At 35.6% G+C, this 23589-nt stretch overlaps 3 protein-coding genes and 1 long non-coding RNA gene across 11 annotated transcripts; 1 reads left to right on the forward strand and 3 right to left on the reverse strand.

Annotated features, from left to right (window-relative positions):
* Positions 1-53: 53 nt before the first annotated feature.
* Positions 54-3248, reverse strand: LOC103841125 (acyl-coenzyme A oxidase 4, peroxisomal). Its single transcript, XM_009117638.3, has 13 exons — positions 2996-3248; positions 2654-2758; positions 2466-2572; positions 2291-2368; positions 2098-2221; positions 1925-1998; positions 1757-1816; positions 1567-1676; positions 1189-1348; positions 990-1066; positions 725-896; positions 479-571; positions 54-395 (listed from the first exon to the last, which is right to left on the reverse strand). The coding sequence occupies exons 1-13, from the start codon at positions 3021-3023 to the stop codon at positions 264-266; spliced, it is 1320 nt and encodes a 439-aa protein (XP_009115886.1). The 5' UTR covers positions 3024-3248; the 3' UTR covers positions 54-263.
* A 13959-nt stretch (positions 3249-17207) lies between these two features.
* On the forward strand, positions 17208-21758 carry LOC103841126 (calcium-dependent protein kinase 13). Of its 8 annotated transcripts, none has more exons than XR_004451831.1 (9): positions 17471-18095; positions 18500-18643; positions 18792-18944; positions 19073-19188; positions 19284-19451; positions 19543-19773; positions 20207-20364; positions 21073-21149; positions 21207-21758. XR_004451831.1 is itself a non-coding variant. In XM_033281107.1 (9 exons), exons 1-7 carry the CDS (start codon positions 17471-17473, stop codon positions 20354-20356), a joined length of 1587 nt encoding a protein of 528 aa, XP_033136998.1. In that variant the 3' UTR covers positions 20357-20364; positions 21140-21149; positions 21207-21758. The 8 variants fall into 8 exon arrangements, 6 of the variants coding, with proteins under 6 accessions (XP_009115888.2, XP_033136998.1, XP_033136997.1 ...); XR_004451832.1 differs by having other exon boundaries at positions 21216-21758; XM_033281107.1 differs by having other exon boundaries at positions 21140-21149.
* LOC117128558 lies at positions 18200-18549 on the reverse strand. Its single transcript, XR_004451921.1, has 2 exons — positions 18350-18549; positions 18200-18303 (listed from the first exon to the last, which is right to left on the reverse strand). It is a non-coding gene; the product is annotated as an uncharacterized LOC117128558 (long non-coding RNA).
* Positions 21678-23342, reverse strand: LOC103841127 (high mobility group B protein 1). The gene is made up of 8 exons (XM_009117641.3): positions 23206-23342; positions 23008-23088; positions 22669-22785; positions 22530-22587; positions 22421-22465; positions 22251-22331; positions 22098-22166; positions 21678-21985 (listed from the first exon to the last, which is right to left on the reverse strand). Exons 2-8 carry the CDS (start codon positions 23073-23075, stop codon positions 21893-21895), a joined length of 531 nt encoding a protein of 176 aa, XP_009115889.1. The 5' UTR covers positions 23076-23088; positions 23206-23342; the 3' UTR covers positions 21678-21892.
* Positions 23343-23589: the final 247 nt, after the last annotated feature.

Consider the following 23589-nt stretch of genomic DNA (forward strand, 5'->3'; position numbering starts at 1 on the left):
TCAAGCTTTACGATGAGTGAGTGTCCTGATAATTACGTCGTCAACACATTCAATGGAAATTTAAAAACATAATTTAGTATTATTCCTTGAGTTAATTTAATGTGAAGAAACTAATTAAATGACAAATACAGGACACTAAATGAGTTTACTGCATTTATGGTTTGCACATGTCCCTTTAGAGGTCAAGTTTATTTGACGAACTTTGTTCTCCACGTAACATTACCAAAGTACACTCACAGACAACAACAAACACTGCACAACCCTTAAAGACGGCTACGGCTCCGTGAAGCAGCAGGTTTGAAACTCGCGATCCCCGTTACTTCCCTCGCCGTCACTAAGGTGTTTATATCGTACGTCCCTTCGTATGTATAAATCGGTTCCAGGTCACAGAAAGCCTGCAAGATTTATTTTCACGTTTTAGAGCCTAAAACTCACCCTGTTCACTTTTCATCAACAAATATGAAGATTATTAGCTCACCTTTGCCACCAGAAAATCACCTACAATTCCATTCCCACCGAGTAATTCTCGGCCTAACGAAGCAGTTTCCCTTGCCTTCGATGAAATCCATGCCTAGTGGAACCACATGATTGGTTATATAAATGATCACAAGTCAATGTTTACTACTGAGCCATGTTTGATTCCTCCACTTACTCAAGCTGATAGAATAGCTCAGTGAGTGGAATTTGAATGATCTGTAAGCAAAAAAGGGATTTGTTGTTATACCTTTCCTAAACTGGCTTGACCAGGAGTCATCTGACCCGACTCATATAGCTTGCAGAGGCGCCAACCCATCAGAAACATCGCTTGAACATTACCCAGCATCTTCACAAGCTTCTGTTGGTTTATCTGGAATGCAGCCAACGGTGCTCCAAACTGTTTCCTCTCCTTTAGATACCTTTGAAACAATACACAGTCGATGAGAACTTTTTCTAAGTAGATGAATGCTCATACTATGGTTACTGAGATCTGGCTGTTTCTCTGGTTATACCTGTGACACATATCGTAGACACCCATTGATACACCAATTGGTTGCCAGGCCACCATTACACGTGAGACAGCAAGGACCTATTCAAGTGAAACACAGAAAAACAGTTCAATACCACGGAGAAAATAGGAAGCTATGAGTTTTGTTTGTGATAAAATATTGAAGACCATTTCTGGATCATGTGTAGTCATCACAACAGTACCTTGCTTGTGTCTTGAAAAGAATTTAGTCCAGGTAACCTCTCCTCATCAGGAACAAAGACATTCTGTAGTAGAATATCTCCATTTTGAACAATACGTAAACCTATTTTATTTGGGATCTTAGTAACCGTTAAGCCAGGCGCATCTTTCTTGACTATGAATCTGCAAGACGGTTGCTGTTAATGTTATAATGAAGGGAAAAAAAAGTCTTATCTGTTAACACAACAGCCCAGTATGTTATTGATTATGGTCCATATAAAATTTAATTCCCTAGTGCATCCAGTCACAGATCCACCTTATTAACTTCAGTTTTTGAGAAACGACCTCCAACCTTAAGATATAAAATTTAAGATAACTAAGAAACCAAGAATCTGACATACCCATTCACTTGGTTAGTTGTCGTATTCCTAGCAAGGATGATCAACAGATCTGCAAAGGTGCTGTTACCGATCCAACGCTTTTGTCCCGTAAGTACCCAACCTCCTTCAACCTGATGAAATAGACAATTGAAACAAGTCAATATTCTGGTAACCGCAGAAGAGGATACAAGTGAAGGAAACAGTAAAACACCTTTGTGGCAGTTGTTTGTAGAGCACTTGCATCACTTCCATTGTCAGGTTCTGTCAAAGCCTTTATACATGTCCAAATATATGTAATGGTATCAGCATCAAGTTAACATAACGCAAATCTTATTCAAGAGATGCAAATCGTGTCTACGTCTAAGAACCACGCACTCACCCAACAAGTCACAGTTTTCAGCTGAGCCAAAGAAGGCAAATACTTCTGCTTCTGTTCTTCTGATCCACAAAGTGCTGTTCTTAACAAAATTCATAAGAAAATAAGCTCATAGCAATCACACCAAGCTGTTTATCAGAACAATTGGATATAAAACAAGCTAAGGACATCTTTACCAATAGTGAGCATGCCCAAAGAGGTATGCACCAAATTAAAAGTCCCACAGCTTGCATCAACTCTAGATATCTCTGCTGTTGCAATGGCGTTGGCTGTGATGGAGAGGCCAGGGCAGCCATAACCCTAAGAAGCCAGACCAAATTAAAAACTGTAATTTCCATCCACATAATCAATCAAAGAATTGCAAATTACCTTGATAGAGCCACCAACAACACCTAAAGCTCCAAGCTTTGGAATGATATGGAATGGAAACTCTGCCTTCTCCCAGTACTGATGATGAGTAAAAATATCAAAGAAAGAAGGATGATGTCACGCAATAATACTATCAAAGTTAGCAAACAAACAAACATGAAGAAGATAGACACACCTCTGTCATAATCGGAGCAACTTCTTTCTCCATGAACTCCCTCACTCTCTTCCTCACATCCTGCTCCTCCGGAGTCAACAGTTCATTGAAATGATAATAGTCTGAAGCTGTAATCAAGTATAGAAAACACACAGATTGAAGCGAAATCACAACAAAACATACATAATCTCTGAAATAAAAGCACTTACTGCACGGTGGGAACTTAGAAGCTGGAGTTGCTTGAGGAAATGCCACAGATACGTCCATAGCCGGCAAATCAAAATACGAACTCTTCACCTTCTTCTCAGCCTCATCTACCAATTCAATCCCAAAAACTCAAATAAGATTTTATTTCCTATACACTTGTGATTCCATAAGTCTACGCAACCATGAGTCCCTTTGGATAATCTACGAATGAAAGATCGACTAATGAAAACTCATCCGATTCTTCGGAAATGAAACAGGACGAGATAACAAAAGATCAAAGCAGCAAGCAAAAGAATAGCTGAATCAGGAGAACGAAACGTTAGAGAAAAGAGACGATAACGAACCTCGATCTCTAGATGATAGCACAGTCATGGTGGCGACGGTTGCGATGGAAACGTTTCTTCCACGTTTCTTTGGGTTTCGTGATAGGAATGAAAGAGGATAATGGAATTAATATAATAACAATCAGGAGTTTTGATCCAGGATCAGACCCGGTTACGTGGAGCTTACTGTATCATTTTTCATAGAAGTTATCGCCTTATCATGTTACTTGTTTTAGATTTATTTATTTCTATAAACACACAAGTTTTTTCAAAGAAAGTTAACATATAATCTACCCCCAATACAATCTTTTTTTTTCATAATTTTTAAGTGAATAGAACAGAAAAATAAAACATATAGTATTTTATAAAAGTATCATACACATATAAATTAAAAATAACTCAATCATTTATTAAAAACTATATAATAAAACTAGCAGTTTCCAATAAATTAAAATTAATTTAGAATATTAACATTTTAGAAAGAATAACGCTCTTAACAATATTATATTTTAAAAAGCAAAAAGTATCTTACATTAATATTTAATACAAACAAATCAATAAATAGACGTTTCTGCGTTTTTGATGAAGTAAAACATGGAAATTATATTATTATAAACTATTTGTTTGGTTACATGAATCTTGTCAGGAAAATAGTTTGTTAAAAGAAAATAAAAATAAAACATAGTTACGTTACGTACAAGCACCGACTTTTTTTTATGACAATGACGACGGTCCCAATGACAACATATTTATATTATAAACAATATATACTGAAATGCTTGAAAAGCCGCAAAACGATATCAAAAGCTCAACAAGATGTGTCGTTCACGTTTCATTGTTTATTTCAACATCAATGAACACGTTGTTGCAATTCGTTTGTCGCGTTATTGCATTAAGAGGCTGATTACGGAAGCTTTCAAACTAGTCTGTAAGAGAATCAAAAGATTAAAAAAATAGTTAGCTTTATCACTTCCACAATTAACTGAAGGGTTCACGTCAGTCGATTATGGAGCTCATAAACATAAGGGGAATCTTGATATGATACGGTTTAAGTGAAATTTTGAATTGTTCTATCAATGAGGCGGCACATATGGTTTACAGACTGGAGTTATATCTATTAAAGATATATTGGACAGCAATATGTGTATGATTGTATCTTACGATCCAACTGTTACACACCGTTGAAATTTGAAGTGGAGTTCATGGAGTCTATAAAATTCAAACCAAAAAATATTATATGAATTATATTGCGACCGAGATTAGATGATTTAGATATCTTATTATATAAAGTAGAAAGGAACTCTCTTCTCCTCTTGCCACCTCATCAAATAGGGCAAAGAAAAGGCTACATATATCCCTTTATTCAAAATGTTGCGTTTCATTTACGGGATAAGATGAGGAGTTTGTGAGATTTCTATTTAACTAAAGAATTTAAGCCCAATAACGGGAGCCCACTTGCACACCAAATTTGGTGTTCGCGTCTTCTTCGATCTCCGACACAAAAAGTTCTTCTGCATTCTCAAAATCCCAAAACTCCATTGATGGTGTCTAAGAAACAGAAGTTAACACATGAGGTGGCTTCTTCTCCAAACGATGATGTCAACGAACAAATTACAGGCCACCGCGTTTTTACAATTCCAGTTCAGACCTACGGCCAATGAAGATTCACTACACCGGCCATGCTGAAACCCGATCAAGGTCAGTTGGAAGGCATCGTATTTGGCTGTTCGATTCCACTTTATTGGATTATAATTCCTAGATAAACTTGGAATAAGGTTTATCTCTAAGTTTCCTATTCTGTGTTAGGTTTTATGATTTCCTATTGTACGTTAACTTACTTGGGTATATAAACCAAGCTCGTGATTCAATAAAAGATAACTTGTTATTTGATCCTTAACTAGAATTTGTCATGGTATCAGAGCAAGAACAAAAATAAACATCTAAAATACTTCCTATTCATCGGCTTGATTTGCCATATTGCAGATCAAATCTTCATCTTTAAAAACGACTTCTTGTTCACATATTGAAGAAGAAGATTATTCATTCTAATCAACAATGGCGTTAGCTCAGCAAAGCGAAGTCAAATACAAAACCATCTCACCATATGACCTATCATCTAATGATAATCCATGAGCTGTTATCTCACAACCACTCCTGAATGGTTTGAATTATGATGAATGGACTATCAACTTTCGTATGGTCTTAAGCTCACGAAAGAAATTCGGATTTCTTGACGGCAGCATTCTCAAACCTGCAGCCGATTCATCTCGACTTGAGGATTGGACAGCAAACAATCACCTCATTATAGGATGGATAAAACAAACCATCGAACCAAAGATCAGATCATCTATCTCAACCAGGGAAAACGCAAAAGAACTGTGGGATACAATTCGGAAACGTTATTCTCTTAAAAGCGGGGCACGCCTTCAGCAACTACGCAACGCATTATCCAACTGCAAGCAGAATGGTTCTACTATCGACGAATATTTTGGTCGCTTGACAAAAATTTGGGACGGTATCGCCGAGTGTATGAATTCAAAAAAATGTAACTGTGGAAAGTGCGAGTGTGATTTAAACACTGCAAGAAAGCAAGAGGCGGAAACCCTGCGTGTCCATGACTTTCTGTCTGGACTAGATGATACTTCTCATGGAACTATACGTTCTCAAATTTGTGCTATATCTCCTCTTCCCGATCTGGATAGCGTCTATCAAACTGTATCTCAAAACGAGATACTTCGTTCAACAATCACACAAGATACGGCTGTTATGAGTTTCACAGCCCAAAATCGCAATTCAACAAACGTCTCAAAGCAAAACAATACTCGACCAGGGAATAAAGATCCTTCAAGACAATGTACCGTATGCGGACGTAATGGTCATGAAGCCTCTGGTTGTTTTACAGTAATCGGTTACCCGGAGTGGTGGGATGAACGACCAAGGAACAGAGTTCAACAATGTCCTGCCCCAGCTAAAACCAACGATCAAGGGAGGACTACAGCACCTAGAGCTAATACGGCAACTGTAGCAACCCCAAAGATTCAAGCCAACATCACCGTCACCGACGCAGACCGGCTAGGACTAAGTGGAATTACCGATGATCAATGGAACATTGTTCAGAGGTTGATCAACAAAGGAACAACAAACGATGATCATCTAAAAGGTAATCAAGACATGAAGGTTTGGATCTTAGATACTGGCGCCACCCATCATATGACAGGGTGCCTAGAGATAATGGAGAATTTCCGAGATATCACCAACATACCAGTCTTGTTACCTGCTGGTTCCAATGCAATGGCTTCCAAGCAAGGAACTGTTAAACTAACGTCTACTTTACACATTCAGAATGTGTATTACGTGGAAGGATTCCATACGAATCTTATCTCCTTTGGCCAACTCGTTACAGATAATTTCTTAGTTGGACAAGTAACTGATAAACTTATGATTTTACAGGACCGTACCTCGAGGATGCTGATTGGAGCGGGTGAAAGAGAGGGAGAGGGATTGTACCGTTTTCGAGAGATTGATTCAGTGACATCGCTGCAGACTACTGTTTCCGAAGATCCAGTTTTGTGGCATCGACGTCTTGGGCATCCATCTTCTCGTATTACAGCTATGATTCCGTCTTTAGATGAGTCATCATCCAAAAACGATGACTATATTATTAAGTCTTGTGACATTTGTTTTCGAGCTAAACAGACTCGCCAAAGTTTTCTAGATAGTTTTCATAATGCAAAAGAGATTTTTGATCTTATTCATTGTGATCTTTGGGAGCCATATCGAACTACAGCTCATTGTGGTTCTCGTTACTTTCTTACTATCATTGACGATCATTCTCGAGCATTGTGGCTATATCTTCTACCAAACAAAACAGTGGTGGCACAACAAATTAAAGAGTTTGTCGCTCTAATTGAAAGACAGTTTTCAAAGAAAGTCAAGACACTACGAAGTGATAACGGGGCGGAGTTCATGTGTCTTACCGACTACTTCAAAGAACATGGGATCATTCATGAAACTTCGTGCGTCCATACTCCTCAACAAAACGGACGCGCTGAACGAAAACATCGACATGTTCTCAATGTAGCACGAGCTCTCCGGTTCCAAGCAAATTTACCAATAGAATTTTGGGGGGAATGCGTTCTAGCCTCTGCTCATCTGATCAATCGCACGCCATCATCTCTACTCAAAAACAAAACACCGTTTGAAATTCTTCATGGCCAGCCACCAACCATGTCTCATCTTTGTGTGATCGGATGTTTGGCATATGCTCATAACAAAAACACAAAAGGAGATAAATTTGCATCAAGTAGCCGGAAGTGCATTCTTCTGGGGTATCCATCTGGCACTAAAGGCTGGAAATTATTTGATCTAGAACAGGAGGTGGTGTTTATCTCCAGAGACGTCTCGTTCCAGGAAAACATATTTCCATATATGGATACTACTCCACCGACACCTATGGACGTGGTACCTCTTATCGTCATGCCTCCAACAGATGTAACAGAGGATCATAACAATTCCGAAGAACAATCAACTACTGAGAACATCCCGGGATCTCCGATAAATTCACCAGCAGTTGGTTCTCTTCCAGAAACAGAACACGGTGACACAGAGTCTGTAGTTTCAGAAACAGAACAAGTTGCCTCAGAACAAGTGAACGCAGAAACTGCGACATAACCTTTAGGTCGAGGTCACAGACCACGGGTTCCTTCAACACGATATCGAGACTACGTCATTAATACGGTTACTACAATCCCTACTCTCACTTCCTCTCACCCGTCGTCCACACCTCAGCTATCCTCAGGTTCCTTGTTTCCGTTATCTGATTACTTATCGTACGACCGTATCACGTCTAAACATTGCAGCTATCTCACTGCGTTGGCAACAAACATCGAACCAAAACACTTCCGAGAGGCAATGAAACATAAAGTCTGGCGAGAATCAATGAAGCTTGAGATTGATGCAATTGAACGCCAACATACATGGGATCTTGTCGAGTTGCCACCTAATAAGAAGGCTCTTGGAACTAGATGGATATACACAATTAAACTTCTCTCTGATGGAACAATAGGGCGACACAAGTCACGTTTGGTTGTATTGGGTAATAACCAAAAAGAAGGACTGGATTACACCGAGACTTTCTCTCCAGTTGCTAAAATGGTAACTGTTCGTGTTTTCCTTGATATTGCGGCAAAGAAAAACCATGAGATTCACCAGATGGATGTACACAACGCTTTTCTTCACGGAGAGCTTCAAGACGAAGTCTACATCAAGGTACCTCTAGGTTTTTCTAATCCTAATGATACAAGGGTGTGTCGGCTACGGAAGTCTCTCTATGGCATAAAACAAGCACCACGGTGCTGGTTTGCCAAGCTAGTGGATGCTCTTGTTGCGTATGGTTTCTCTCAAACACATTCCGACTACTCTCTGTTCGTATATACAAAAACCAATGTCACTCTTCGGATTCTAGTTTACGTGGATGATCATATCATCTCAGGCGATTCAACATCAGCGATCACATCATTCAAATCATATCTTTCAACGTGCTTTCATATGAAAGACCTTGGACCTTTAAAGTACTTCCTCGGTTTAGAGGTAGCTCGGAATCCTGCTGGTATTTATCTGTGCCAGCGCAAATACATCTTGGAGATCATCACAGAGTGTGGTTTGCTTGGTTGTAAGCCTGCTGGGTCTCCTATGGATCAAAATCATCAGCTAGGACGTGCTACTGGAGATTTTCTTCCTGATCCAGAACGTTTTCGACGTCTTACTGGACGACTCATATATCTTCTAGCCACACGACCAGATCTTGCATATTCGGTTCATATCTTGACACAATTCATGCAACAGCCGCGCCAGGAACATTGGCTTGCTGCTTTAAAAACAGTACGATACTTGAAAGGAACAGTAGGACAGGGTGTGTTATTCCGAGCCGAACCTTCATTCTCCATTACCGGCTGGTGTGATGCGGACTGGGGTGCGTGCCCAACGACTCGTCGTTCGCTTTCTGGCTGGATTATTCAGTTTGGAACGTCTCCTATAACATGGAAAACTAAGAAGCAAGATGCAGTTTCACTCTCGTCTACTGAAGCCGAGTTTCGTGCTATGAAAGCAATTACTCAAGAGCTCATCTGGATTAAAGACCTTCTATGCGAACTTGGTATTGCTCATCCGGCTCCAATGTTGGTCTGCTGTGATAATAAATCTGCCTTACACATAGGCGCAAACCCGGTGCTACATGAGAAGACAAAACATATGGGCATCATTTGCAAATTTGTTCAACAGGAGATCACTAAGGGAGTTATCAAAACGACTTATGTTTCAACACATGATCAGCTCGCAGACATTTTCACTAAAGCTTTGGGACGAAGAGAATTTGATGCATTTCTTCTCAAGTTAGGCATCAATAATATTCATGCTCCAACTTGAGGAGGGGGTATTGGAGTATAATTCCTAGATAAACTTGGAATAAGGTTTATCTCTAAGTTTCCTATTCTGTGTTAGGTTTTATGATTTCCTATTGTACGTTAACTTACTTGGGTATATAAACCAAGCTCATGATTCAATAAAAGATAACTTGTTATTTGATCCTTAACTAGAATTTGTCACACTTCTTCTACTCTTGATTAAATTTCGGAACTGTTATGGAAGTCGGTGGGATTCATGCATCCTCATTGACTATCACATTAACACCAATTTCCCACTACTCACAAGATCTATCATTCAATGAATCCCCTCATTGAATCCTTCGCTTGAATCCTCCACTATAAAATATGTAAGTTTCCTAGCCAAAAAAACAATACTTCATTCCTCTCAGTCAGTTCCTTTCATACTCTTTCAGCGATTTGTAGGCCGGCCTTTGTAGCTCTACCATTGAAGTGTATCTCCTCGGAATCTGGGAGTATTGGAATTGAAGAAATATTATGAACTTATGGATGTTGATATGCTTCTCCTTCAAAAGTAAATACGGGTACGTAAGCAAACACATTATCACCTTTCCAATTTCATGTAGAATTTATACTTTCCGATTACATATAAAAGTAGTGTACTTTGGTTTATTTCACTTTTCACTTCATCTGTCTGAAACCTTGAATACATGTCTTGACAGACCATGTCTAAACTCTTTTTTTTCTTCTCTTTCATGGTTATGTTTCTTAAAACTATAGCACTTCATTTCTGAGCTGGAAAGCTGTGTGTTCTTCAATAGACGTGGTCCATGGTTTAGGGTTTCTAAGAAAAGGAACCCTTTTGAATAAAGCATATACTTGTCGAATCAATTGATGAATGGTTCGTAAAGGTATTGTTTTTTTTTGTTGTTGTTATTACAGTTACTTTGTCCAAGACAAAGAAGAAAGGAAGGGAGGAAGCACAAGGAGAGTATTGTTAACTGAATCAGATAAATATTGTCGAGACTATGTTTCCTCTTTTTAAAACATGAGAAATATCAAATTCAAGGAGTTCATACAACAGTTTAGACACAATGGAAGGTCTGTTTCTTTGTTGTTGTTTCTTAAACTATGAATAGAAGGGTGTTGTTTGAATGTAATTGAGATTAATATATGTTACATCAAGTCTTTGATTTGTAGTTTGGTTCTTATTGGTTCAGGTTTTTCTCGGCACAAACAAAGTGATGCAGGTTGCTCTTGGTCGTTCTGCTTCTGATGAAATCTGTCATGCCATCTTTAAAGCTTCCAAGGTTGTGTACTATGCTTCTTAAATTTGTAATATATTACTTGGTATAAACTGATGTTTGATGCTTTTTACATATGTTTTGGAATGTTTTTTCAGATGCTTCATGGTGATGATGAACTTCTTATTGCATGTATGCCAAAGGAAGAGGTTGAAAAGGTATCATCTCTATCCCAAATCCCTCTTTTTTCCTATCTTCCTTTGGTGAAGGCAACATGGAAGGACTTACACTGTATCCATCTCTTTCTTGGCTTTCCCGTATATTTGTTGTTACTGTTTCAAAATGCTTCTTTTGGTTATCATTACAGCTTCGTTCAGAATTTTCAAGGACTGCAAGCACTGCAGTACAAACGTTTGTGATCAAAACTATTGGCAGCTTGATAAACAAACAAGCTTGAGTATATTTATGTTTATTACTGAACAACTCTGTTTTGGTACAATTGATTGATCAGGTTGAACTGAAGAAAGGTCCTCTCAAATAGTTTACACATGAGATGGAACTGTTTCTAAGGAAGTGGGTATGCATGTTCGGCTCAACAAATGTTGTATCTTATCACTTTTAGTTTTCCTTTCTCTCTCATTCACAAAGTTTATTTCTTTTGATGATTTACTATGTAGTACATAATAGCTATTCTCAGACTTTGTTTGTTAAAGCCTTATTTTTGTATGTTTTCTGAACAGTAAATTTTCAATGATCTAATTATTTTAGAAAATGATTTGATGAACAAATGTGACTTAATCCGAAATTATAGCTATAATATATTTTTAATATAATATTTTATATGAGTTTAAAATACTTGATAAAAAGTAAACGAATTTTTAATCATAAAAGTTACAGAAACTTTCTTAAAGAAAAGATTAATTATATACATTATAAAACCAATATAAAATAAAATACAAAAAAAAATAGAATAAAAATATAATAATCACTAATTATATTCTGAAACTAAATAATAATATATATATATATATATTTAAAAATCTAACCAGTTTGAGAAATTTGTTTATTTGATAAATATTTCAAATTTATATAGTAACTATCAGTAATATATTTTTCTACTATCTACCTAATTATAAAAAAGTTATAGTGAATCGATTATTTTATTTTTCCTATTATTTAAACTAATATGTATAAAATAAAATGTACAAGAGAAACTAACTGTCTTAATAGATTCAGAAACAAACATATTAAAGGTAGAAATAATTTATAAGTTTGATTTCAGCTAAAATTCTGAGTAAATTAATGTATTTTACTTACTGATTATAATAATACAAAAATAATAAACATTGATGAAAATGTTAAATAATGCTATTTGCATCATAATATTTTTCAAATTAAATAAACTTATTATTTTCAACAACAATAACAAAATATTTAATATAATATTATTTTATTTTAACTATATTTTACCAAATAACAATTTTAATAGGTTTTAATTTGCTTACCCGCCCGTAGGGCAGATTTTACCCTACTACATCATAAGATTTAGATAAGTTCTATTTCTAGTTTAGATAGATCTAACTCTTACATATATATACAACTCTGTTGTAACTTATCCCCTATATATTAATAGAGAAACATTTAAAAAGTTATAACTTGTAGTTTGTACTAATTAAAAAAGCGCTATGCTGAGTTGTCACATAATTGAAATGTTAATTTTGTTTACGTGGCGGGTTGAGAATCAATTGAGAATTTTATTAATCCAAATTAAATTGCCAACGAATCCCTATATATTAATTGAGAATCATTTAAAAAGTTTTAACCTTTGTACTAATTAAAAAGTTACTATGCTTAGGTGTCATTTAATTAGGATGTCAATTTAGCTTACGTGGCAGCTTAAGAATCAATTGAAATGTTTGTCCAAATCTAATTACTATGGAATATTATATTAACCCAAAATATAAGAAGTGTGTATTCTTTCTTTAAATAAAAACTATAAAATTACCTAATATGATTAACATATACATGACAATTAATGATTATGAATAATAAATATTTGATAACAATTTTTGCATTCTTTTTCATTTTTTGTTTAATTTTATATTATTATAAAAAAACAATCACATTAACTATATAATAAAAAATACATTTTTTTCTTATATGCTATATTTTGATTTTTTAAATGACTTTAAATTACAAAAATGAGGAAACCTTATATGTTATATTTTAATTTTTTTAAACGACTTTAAAATACAAAAATAAGGAAGCCTTATATGTTATATTTTTCTTATATGTCATATTTTAAAATTTTTAAAACGAATTTAAATTACAAAAATGTAAGTTTTCCTTAACTATATGACTGAAAGCATTAAAATGACATGTATCAATTCGATAGTTGATCTGAAATCTTTCAAAACCATATGGAAGATAAATGTCAAAATAATTCGACTGTGGAAACAACACTGTTCATTTTTTCAAGAATGTATTTGATGGAAAAAATAAAGTTTTTGTATTATAATTTGTTTAATGTCCAATGTGATCAACCCATGATATATTAATTATAGTTTTGTTCCATAATTTTTAATAAAAATTGATTTGATCCACCGGAAAGAAATTATATAATAACAACAAAGAATATTGTATATGTACAAATAAAATTATCAAATATATAAAAAGAATTATCGATAATATATACAAATAAACTCATCATGCGCAAGGCGCATGTCATATCATAGCGTTTTATTATATAATATATCTATTATGGACAATTCATTTATCAAATTGAAATTATTATATATTCTTTCCTTAAATAAAACCTACGGAATTACCTAATGTGACTAAGATATATATGTCAATTAATGATTTTAAATAATAAAGATTTGTGAGCAATCTGTATAATTTCTATCATTTTTGTTTAATTATTTATTATTAAAATAAATTACACAATTATATTAATCATATAATAAAAAAATAGATTTTTTGTTACATATGTTGTATTTTAAATTTTTCAAAACGTGCATAAATTACTAAAACTTTTAAAAGTCTCACATAAACTTTTGTGATGAAAGTTTAGATTTTTTTCTATAATAAGATACAATGATTATAAATCATATGAATAAATTATTTTATTTTAATAGGTGTTTATGTTAATATATATATATATATATATATATATATATATATTAATTTCATTTTAATAGGTGTTTATGTTATTATATATATATATATTTCATATCGTTTAAATTAAACTATACAATATGAAAATATATACTTATATTTTGATATCTGCGTTGAACATATATTGAAAATTAATATTTTAATTTTGAAATCTTCATTGTTTTTTAAATGATTATAAATTATTAAACCACTAAACATTTCACATTAAAAAAAATCGATGGTGTAAAATTTTGTTACACGAATATGTAAATTATCATAAAATCACATGAGTAGAAGCCTCAGTTAATATATATACTTATTAAAAGTATACTATATATCTATGTTAAGATCATTTAAATTTAATTATATATCATATACGATAGATAAAATTGATTGTTTTGATTTATTAACCCTAAAATGATTGTGGATAAACTAGAGCAGTCGTTTGATTTATATGTGCACGCCAATTTATTACATAATAGTAACTGATTTCTTAGTTATTTAATATATAATTATTATTTTATTATTTCATAATATGCAAAAAAACATATAAAATGAAGAAATATAAAATATTTATTCTGCATAAGGCGCGGATCTTAACCTAAGTATGTATATCTTTAATAATTTTAAATCTTAAACATTTTCTAAATCTCATGCCAACACAAAATAACGAAATGAGAATAAACTCAAAAGCAATAACCAAAATGAAGAAAGTGACACAAAAATGAAAAAAAATATTGAAGATAGATAGGATTGGCACGTGAACGTAAACTTTTCATAACCATAATTAACTTTTAAATTGCTAAATCATGATATAAAACCGAGTTGACATAGTTTTATTGTAATCAAATAGTAGGCCTGAAATTCTTTGGCATAAACGTTAGGTTCTTATGCGATAAGTGATTTTTTGACCTAATGTATTTTTAAAAATGAGATTAGTTCATCAGTAAACAAATTATGTAATTAACAAAAAAGTTTATAAAAATTGTTTAAGAGTCAAAAATATTAATTCGATCAAGAATATACATTTTATTTTTTCATACGATATTTTTAAATAATTTTTATATAAATTCACCATCCGCAAAGGTGCATATCTTATCCTAGTAAGTCACTAAAACACAACACGATAATATATAGTCATATCTTTACTTTTTAGGATACGCTAAATACATTTAGATTGAAGTGTTTTTGTTTGTTTGTTTGTGAAGGAAGTATTGTTCTTTGGATTTATGCAGACAATCTTTTTTTGTTGGGCAATCTGTTTCTTTTTTGCCATTACATAAACACCCTATGTTCAACTTGTTAGGTGTTTGATATGAGATCATCTGTGTTAAATAAATTGTTAACTTAGATTGTTTTTAACAAATTTAATACTGTAATTTTTTTCTTTTCATGCATTAAATAGTAAAGCCTTGTTACAAAAATACACAAATTCAACTTTATTGCCAATTGATGGGGGGCACATGAAAATAATAAGATTAGAAATGCTATAGGACATATGAGTGCATTGAAACCCTGTTTTTGTAGCATACTTGAGTTTATATATACATATGGCCCATCATGCTACGATTTCTCTTTCCCTTATACCATAAGACTTCATTGACAAGGAATCGATGAGTCCAATACAAATTACTTTAACAAAACTCATCAAACTCTACTTTTTTATATTGATAAAACAGAAAAAGGTATGTATATGTTTTCTAAGAAAATCATTGATTCATACATCCATATCTACCATGTGTGCCCCTATAAATCTTGCCTTTTTAGTTCTTTGACTACCAAACTCTTTTAGAGTTGTGATAATTATCATTGACCAGTTGTGTATGTATCTTCTTAAATTAACAAAAGACAATATGATGTAAAGCGTCGGGGTAGATAGCTAATAGCTTACGGACGTGGTGAAGCAATGAATATGAGTGGATTTATGAGGATTCGCTACTGTGACAGTGACACTCCCCACAAAAGTGATGAGCTGATAATCTCAAAAGTTGCACGTTGTTCAAGAGATTCGTCAACATACTCGATAACAAAAAAAAATTTTGCTAAGACCCGAGAACAAGTTGAAAACATTCCTTATTTCACATCAAGATTATCAAATTTAATTTAGTAATAGAATTGGTTCTTTGCAAAAATTGAAACGAATAGAACTCTTAATTAATTTCTTATAAACAAATCAATGAACGGATAGTTTGTTGAATGTGATCTTTTTGGACGTAAAGAGAAAAAAAAAGATGGCCGTTTGAAATTAATCTCGCAGATCTTCTCTGTAATCATGCATGTTGTAGGTACCTGGTGCTATGTGTGAGTTCAGTTTAGCCAAAGCTTAAGTAGGTATGCTGTGGTAGTTAGCTAGGCGTGAGTGCACCTCTACATCTCGAGATTTAGTTTGTTAGCATTGGGTCAAATGTGAACGGCATCATCGGCGCTTCAGATGTAGTAAATACACGTTTGTCACGTTTTCACAATGTTTTAGTGATCCATCCAAATAATAAGATGTGTTGTCGTTGCAAAAAGCTCTACGCATCTTGGTGGGTTTCCAAATATGATACATAGAATTAGACATTGGTTAGCTCTCGAAGGCAACCATTTCGACTTCCACATCAAACTTTAAGGGTCTATGGACTATGGTTTAGCTAGGGTTGGAGATGATGAAAAGGTGTGTATGTCTTTGGTACTGATTTAATTCATGCTAACCTAAGGACTTTGAATCGTGAAATGGGACATCTGTTTATTGGTCTAGTGCTAGAGTAGAGTATGTCAAAAAAAAAAAAGAGTAGAGTATGTCGTCCTACCTAGCTAGGCCGCGTATGTGTTATCTAATCAAAACAGAACATGCATGCGTTTTTTTTTTCTTTCTCAAATTGAAATTCATTCATAACAAATACGACAGTTCAATACATAAGTTCAATACATAAGCTGACAGATACAAAACATCCCCAGAAACAAGAGTCCAAAGAACAGACAACTAGAAGTCACACTAGGTTAACTTTTGAACACCAACTTAACAAAGCAAAGCAACAATACATAGCTACACAAAAGCATGCAACAAACCAGTGTAAAAGACCAAGCTAATCGTTTCTGTAAAACCATCCGTATATATGTCGCGTGTGTGCAGAACATAAAGCCTTACAAGACTTCTAAATTTGAAGAATATTTTTTATTTTTTGTCCCAAAATTTTTTTGTAAAGTTAATAAATTTTCAAAGTCTCATATTTAATTATTAGGTACAAAGGATCTATCGATCAAAGAAAGGATAACAATGAAAATTTTATGTCCAATAAGAATAAATTACGTTAACATATCTCAATAAATTAATATCGAATAGTAAATGGAAATTTAGATGTTAAATAATTCCTAATTTCGTTTTTTTTTTGTCAAACTCCTAATTTCGTTTTATTGTAAAAATTTAAATCCTATAAAAGTGTTGATTTACCAAACAAGCGAAGACAGTTTTTCAAAAAAGCAAAAGAAAGCAAGCAGACCACACATCATGATTGAGTTTTACAAACAGAGAAAAATATGACTTAAAAAAAATTAGAAAAAATATCAAAAGCATAGAAACCTCTCTCTCTCACTTTGATCTATACTCTCTCTATCGCTTTCTCTCCAGCTAGCTATAGCTCCATTGTTACGATCCTCCTCTCCAAATGCTAGAACGTGGGAACCCTAGATTACCCCAAATCTAGCTAAAACCTTCCCTGAGATCTTGGAACCTCATGGGGAACTGTTGCAGATCTCCCGCAGCTGTAGCTCGAGAAGACGTAAAATCCAACTACTCCGGCCACGATCACCCCCGCAAAGCCTCCACCAACGGCAAAAAATCAGCTCCGATTCGAGTCCTCACCGACGTCCCCAAGGAGAACATCGAGGACCGGTACTTGCTCGACCGAGAGCTCGGACGCGGCGAGTTCGGCGTCACCTACCTCTGCATCGAGAGAGCCACGCGCGACCTCCTCGCCTGCAAGTCGATCTCGAAGAGGAAGCTCAGGACCGCCGTGGATATCGAGGACGTGAAGAGAGAAGTGGCGATTATGAGGCATCTGCCTAAGAGCTCGAGTATCGTTACTCTCAAGGAGGCTTGTGAGGACGATAGCGCTGTGCATTTGGTGATGGAGCTTTGTGAAGGTGGCGAGCTTTTCGATCGGATTGTGGCGAGGGGGCATTACACGGAGCGCGCTGCCGCGGGGGTTACGAAGACGATCGTTGAGGTTGTGCAGTTGTGTCACAAGCATGGGGTGATTCATAGAGATTTGAAGCCCGAGAATTTTTTGTTTGCTAATAAGAAGGAGAACTCGCCGCTTAAGGCTATTGACTTTGGATTGTCGATTTTCTTCAAGCCAGGTGTGGAGTTTAGATTCTTTTATCCTTCAAGCTACGAGTTTGAACTGATTATCAGTGGTAGTAGAGTTGTATACGGAGTTATAGAGGGAGCTTCTTCTTTTTTTTAGTGGTTCTTGAATGTTAGTTACCTTAGATGCAACTTGTCTAGTGTAATAGTCCTGTTGATATGCCTTTGAACGACTCGGTAGCACTAGCATTAGAATCACTCCTGTATGGGTTGCATGCGAGTTCATCAGCGGCTAGGGTTCTTGTACACTCTGATCTGAATCGCCTTTCTTTGCTCGTGGACCTGGTCAAATTGGTTTAATTTTCTAATGTTTATTTATTTGTTTTCTGCAGTGTCTTTCTCGTATTTGTTATAACAGATTCTTGGTTTGTAATGCTTTATGCTTACATATTTTCAGGTGAGAAGTTCTCGGAGATAGTTGGGAGTCCATATTACATGGCACCTGAGGTGCTAAAGCGGAGCTATGGACCCGAAATAGATATTTGGAGTGCTGGAGTCATTCTTTATATCCTGCTCTGTGGAGTTCCTCCTTTCTGGGCAGGTCTGTTCACATCTTCCTCTCTTTTTTATTCCACTTCCTCATCATTTGCTTATTTTATGAGAAAGTTACTACTGCTTATTGATTCTTATAGTACTAGCAAGCTAGTTTGTTCCTAGTTTCAGCTAATGTTTGTTTATTTCAACTACAGAGTCGGAACAGGGAGTTGCTCAGGCTATTTTACGTGGGATAATTGATTTTAAGAGAGAACCGTGGCCAAACATTTCGGAGACTGCTAAGAGTCTTGTCAGACAAATGTTAGAGCCTGATCCAAAGCGCCGCCTGACTGCAAAGCAAGTGCTTGGTACACAGAATCAACCTTTGCCTATGCTGTTACTCTCTTCATCCTGTTACTAGCTTCAGTGACCTGGAGATAGTCCAAAAGATTGTTGATGCTTGTTCCTAATTCTGATATTATTTCTCATTTTTTAGAGCACCCGTGGATTCAAAACGCCAAGAAAGCTCCAAATGTCCCTCTTGGAGATGTTGTCAAGTCCAGATTAAAGCAATTTTCAGTGATGAACAGATTCAAGAGAAAAGCTCTGAGGGTTTGTTAATCAGAAAAAAACTCTCACTTTTAGTTATTTGCATGAGTCGCTTCTTAGAACAAAATTATCTTACTTACTTACCTTATTCAAACTAGGTTATTGCCGAATTCTTATCTTCCCAAGAAGTAGAAGACATCAAAGAGATGTTCAACAAGATGGATACTGATAAAGATGGTATTGTTACCATCGAGGAGTTGAAAGCTGGACTTCGCGATTTTGGTACACAGCTAGCTGAATCAGAAGTTCAGATGCTTATTGAAGCGGTGCACATATTTTTCCCTTCAACATCTCCATTTATAACTTATCCAAGTTCACTAAAATATGGTATTCAAATTTCAAACTTGTATGAAATAGGTGGATACTAAAGGGAAAGGAGCACTAGACTATGGAGAATTCGTTGCAGTCTCGCTCCACCTGCAAAAGGTAGCAAATGATGAGCATCTCCGGAAAGCATTCTCCTACTTTGACAAAGATGGAAATGGATACATTTTACCCGAGGAGCTTTGTGAGGCCTTAAAGGAAGATGGAGGGGATGACTGTGTGGATGTCGCCAATGATATATTCCAAGAAGTTGACACGGACAAGGTAAGTTCGAATCTTCTATGCATGCCATCATCTCATTTTCAAAAGATCTTTGCAAGCCTATCAGGAAGTCAAAGTTTTGATGGAAACTTTTGACTTTTTAAATCTAGTTTTGCGCTATTTGTTTGATATCAAACAATTTGAATTTACAGACTTGCAAATAGGTAATGGGAACTTGCTTTACAAAAGGTTCTTAAAGCCGGCGAGGACAAAACATGTTTTAGCTTTAGTCACTTTTCTTCCTGGCCTTTTGTCTGTTGTGTAAGCGGTCCCCATAAGCTAAAGCAAAAATGAATGATATGTTGAATGGTGTGGAAATGCTTTTGGGTAGAGAGTTCACTTATCATGTCGTTAAATAGAACACCTTTAGAGCTCTAGTTAGTGTTAAGAAATGATGTTTCTTCTGGTTATGGCTGACATGGATTATTGACATTAGGATGGGAGAATAAGCTACGAAGAGTTTGCGGCAATGATGAAAACAGGAACGGATTGGAGAAAGGCATCTCGTCATTACTCGAGAGGGAGATTCAATAGCCTAAGCATCAAACTAATGAAGGACGGATCTTTGAACCTAGGCAACGAATAGTGAACAAAGTGAGTAAGCCAGCCGCATTAGATTATTTTAGAGTTTGTCTCTCTCTCTCTCTCTCTCTCTCTCTCTCTCACGTCATGTCCTCCACATCAAGCATTAAAGCCAAGATAAGTCAAACATCTTGGGACTCGGAATTCAGTCTTTCTTTTTGTAAATCTTTCGTTTTTTAATCTGTTTCTTTATTTGTGGTGATTCATGCTATCTGTGTCCTTTATTGGTTTGTGGGCTGAGTTGTGGTAGAAAGGTTAAAGACATGAGAATCAATGTTTGATGTGTAGAAGAAGAAAAAACGACCTTTCGGGTAAATGATGTTTTAATATGAATCACTCCTAAGTATGTTTTGCTTGACATAAGTTGCTTAAAACCCATAATTAGTGTTTTGGATTATGAGTTTAAACTTGTTTCATAACCTAAAAGCAAGTGTCAACGTTAAGAAAATGACAGAGATCATCGATGAATCATGAGGCTGTTTTCAAATTCAACAAAAAAGCTACCTAGTACCTACTTTCCTTGGTCCTGTTTGTTAGGGCATAAACATCACCAGCAACCCCCTACATTATTGACCTGCAAGGCAGTCAAAAAGTTCAATCATCGTATCACAAAACCTTTACTGAGATGAATCACTCATCTTATAGAAAACAAAGAAACCACAAAACTGTTTAGTAAAATCATCGTTTTGTTTTTTATCGGGCTTGGTTATTACTTATTAGGATGGAACTTCTCATTAATCTATTGTTGTGCTATGTCATCATCGCTGCATGTTTCTTCGTTGACCAGATTCCTCAGAGTAAGTAGTAACTGTAAGATTACAATGATGAAACAAATACGTAATAATGATCAACAGAACATCCAGATGGTAGGGACGTAGGGATTCAAGCAAGGATGCCGGAGGAGGATTTTCCTCTGCTTAAAATGACATGAAAAAAAAAGACAGTGTGATTTGATTGATTGGTCAGCCAGAGAGACTGTCAGAGAGAACCCATAAGCTCGAGTGAATGAGGGAGGTAGCTTGATGAAGACTGGTTTCTTTGATCTTTTAAAGAAGTCTAGTTTCTTTAGCTTTCTTTGTTTGCATTTCATGTTTCGTCTTGTATATATTATGTGTTTTGATATGAATTTCTGATAAAAGCTATAAAAGAGAAGCTGGTTCTCTCATAAAGTTAAGGAATTCAGTTTTTGTTAGTTGATGAATCATGGTTCTATTTTCATATTTGATCTCATTTTTATTCACTTTACTAGTTCATGTTCGGGAAACGATTTGTACATTCAGCAAAGTTTTGACAAAATTATTCGGACTTCAGATGCATTGTAGTCATGTCTTGGTAAACTGTACGTCGTGGATAGAAAGCTGAAATAAACTTACATGAACCGCTAAGAACTGTTTGGCTTTCTTAGGGAAAAAAAAAAAAAAGAAGCACAACACACCATTTCGATCTATAGTTGTCAACACACACAAATTACAAAATACTTACTTCTGCTTTTGGACCTGCAGTTACGCTCGAGATCCAAACTCTGATCTCTATCTCCAGTTTAGTCTTCTTCCTCGTCATCTTCCTCATCTTCTTCATCATCGTCATCATCATCTTCGTCCTCACCTGCCTTTCCCTTCTCCACCTTCTCTTCCTGCAGAGAAACATAAACCAAAACATATTCTTCAGAAACCTACAAACCTCACAACAAAACAACAGAAGGTCATGAACAAACTCTGCATATTTTTTTTAATAGGAATTGTTACCTCCTCACTAGCTTCATCTTCATCATTCACTTCGGATAGAGAATTTTCAGATTCATCACTCCCTTCCTCCTGCATCCCCACCCATTGCAAGAGTGTAAGTCACAATAAGCCTTTGAATATTATATATGTGAGATAATGCTTAGGGCTTTTTACCAAGCTTTTGTTGTATGCATCCATTTGCTTTTCGTATTCAGCTTTCCTCTTTGCAGCTTTCTCTTCATATGGAGCTTTTTCCTTCCAAAAAGCAAAGAAGATGTGAAACTAATGGTCAATGTCCCTTTTTTGGTTCAAGAAGCAATTCAAAGTTGAAGAAGAAGACTTACGGCCTGAGACATTGACTTCCATTTCTGCCCTCCAGCTTTCCCAACCTTCACAATGAAAAGTCAAGGTAATAAGACTATGACGTCTTCATCCAAATAATGATGTACTTACAGCAGAGACAGCCTTCACATCTGGATTCTCTTTCTTAAACGTTTGCCTAAAATCTTCCCTGAAACAAAGAAAACAACCCAGTTAAGTAAGAACAGAAACAACAACAAAAACCAGTTTAACATCCAAGGATATACTTAACAGGAAGACAAAGAAGGCACTAGGAGCTCTTTTGGGTTTGTTAGGGTCCTTCTTGGCCTTCTTCTCCCGCTTGCTAGGCTGAGGCTTCTCAGCCGGTGCCTTCCTCTTTCCCACCCTTCTGAAATATCAAAAACAAAATCCAAAGCTTTTTTAGTTTTATACTTGAGATCAATGCTAAAGTCAACAACATCACCGATCATGATGTATCTCTTTACTCTTTAAACACGGCTAAAGCTAACCAAAGATACTAAAGACAATCCACTTATCAGCTCCCATAATCAGTTATTATTATTACTGAACATGTTTCAGAGAGAGAGAGATAGATAGGTAATGGATGGACCTGTCATCAACTGGCTTCAAGGCTTCCTTAGTGGTCTTAGCTTTACCTTTCCCCTTTCCTGTCTTCATCTCTGAAAGGAAACTGTTGAACCAATGATGAACTCAAATCAATTTCTTCGCAAAAAAACTCAACATGGAACTGAGAAAAGAATCAAACTTTGTCAGAAGAATCAATCTAACTACAGAGAAAAGCCAGTACCTTTGAGACGAATGTAAGATCTGTTTGTCTGAGAGAGAAAGCTGGAGGAAGAATCAAAGAGGTAGTAAAGACGATCGGAGAGAGCAAAGAGATGCTTATTACCGGTTACCTGTTCCACCTAGGATTGGCTTTTCCCCGGTTCATAAAAAGGAAGAGTCCAAGTAAATCATCCCAGGTGCGTTTACCTGCTATAGCCGGTATGATGAGAGTAGTGAAGGAAAGCTGTTGATTTGAACGGTTGCGATGAAACGGTTGCCGCCAAAAGGATGATGGGATCAATTTGATACGATAAGGATGCGACAGAGGTCACGTGCGCAGCTCTAATATGGGCCGAGACTTTATTCGAGAGTTGGTTTTGGACATATTTTTTGAAGCTAATTAAGA

Source organism: Brassica rapa, chromosome A09 (genome assembly GCF_000309985.2).
Source record: "Brassica rapa cultivar Chiifu-401-42 chromosome A09, CAAS_Brap_v3.01, whole genome shotgun sequence".
Lineage (NCBI taxonomy): Eukaryota > Viridiplantae > Streptophyta > Magnoliopsida > Brassicales > Brassicaceae > Brassica > Brassica rapa.

Coding starts and splice junctions, on each gene's coding strand:
- LOC103841125 (XM_009117638.3), bottom strand. CDS start 3,023: ATGACTGTGCTATCATCTAGAGATCGAG. Junction 1,999..2,097: donor TTTGGGCATGCTCACTATTG/GTAAAGATGTCC, acceptor TGTTAAGAACAG/CACTTTGTGGATCAGAAGAA. Junction 1,067..1,188: donor CTTTTCAAGACACAAGCAAG/GTACTGTTGTGA, acceptor TCACTTGAATAG/GTCCTTGCTGTCTCACGTGT.
- LOC103841126 (XM_009117640.3), top strand. CDS start 17,471: ATGGGGAACTGTTGCAGATCTCCCGCAGCTGTAGCTCGAGAAGACGTA. Junction 18,644..18,791: donor AGTTCCTCCTTTCTGGGCAG/GTCTGTTCACAT, acceptor TTTCAACTACAG/AGTCGGAACAGGGAGTTGCT. Junction 19,774..20,206: donor AAGAAGTTGACACGGACAAG/GTAAGTTCGAAT, acceptor TATTGACATTAG/GATGGGAGAATAAGCTACGA.
- LOC103841127 (XM_009117641.3), bottom strand. CDS start 23,075: ATGAAGACAGGAAAGGGGAAAGGTAAAGCTAAGACCACTAAGGAAGCC. Junction 22,588..22,668: donor AGTGCCTTCTTTGTCTTCCT/GTTAAGTATATC, acceptor TCTTTGTTTCAG/GGAAGATTTTAGGCAAACGT. Junction 21,986..22,097: donor AAGATGAAGCTAGTGAGGAG/GTAACAATTCCT, acceptor GTTTCTCTGCAG/GAAGAGAAGGTGGAGAAGGG.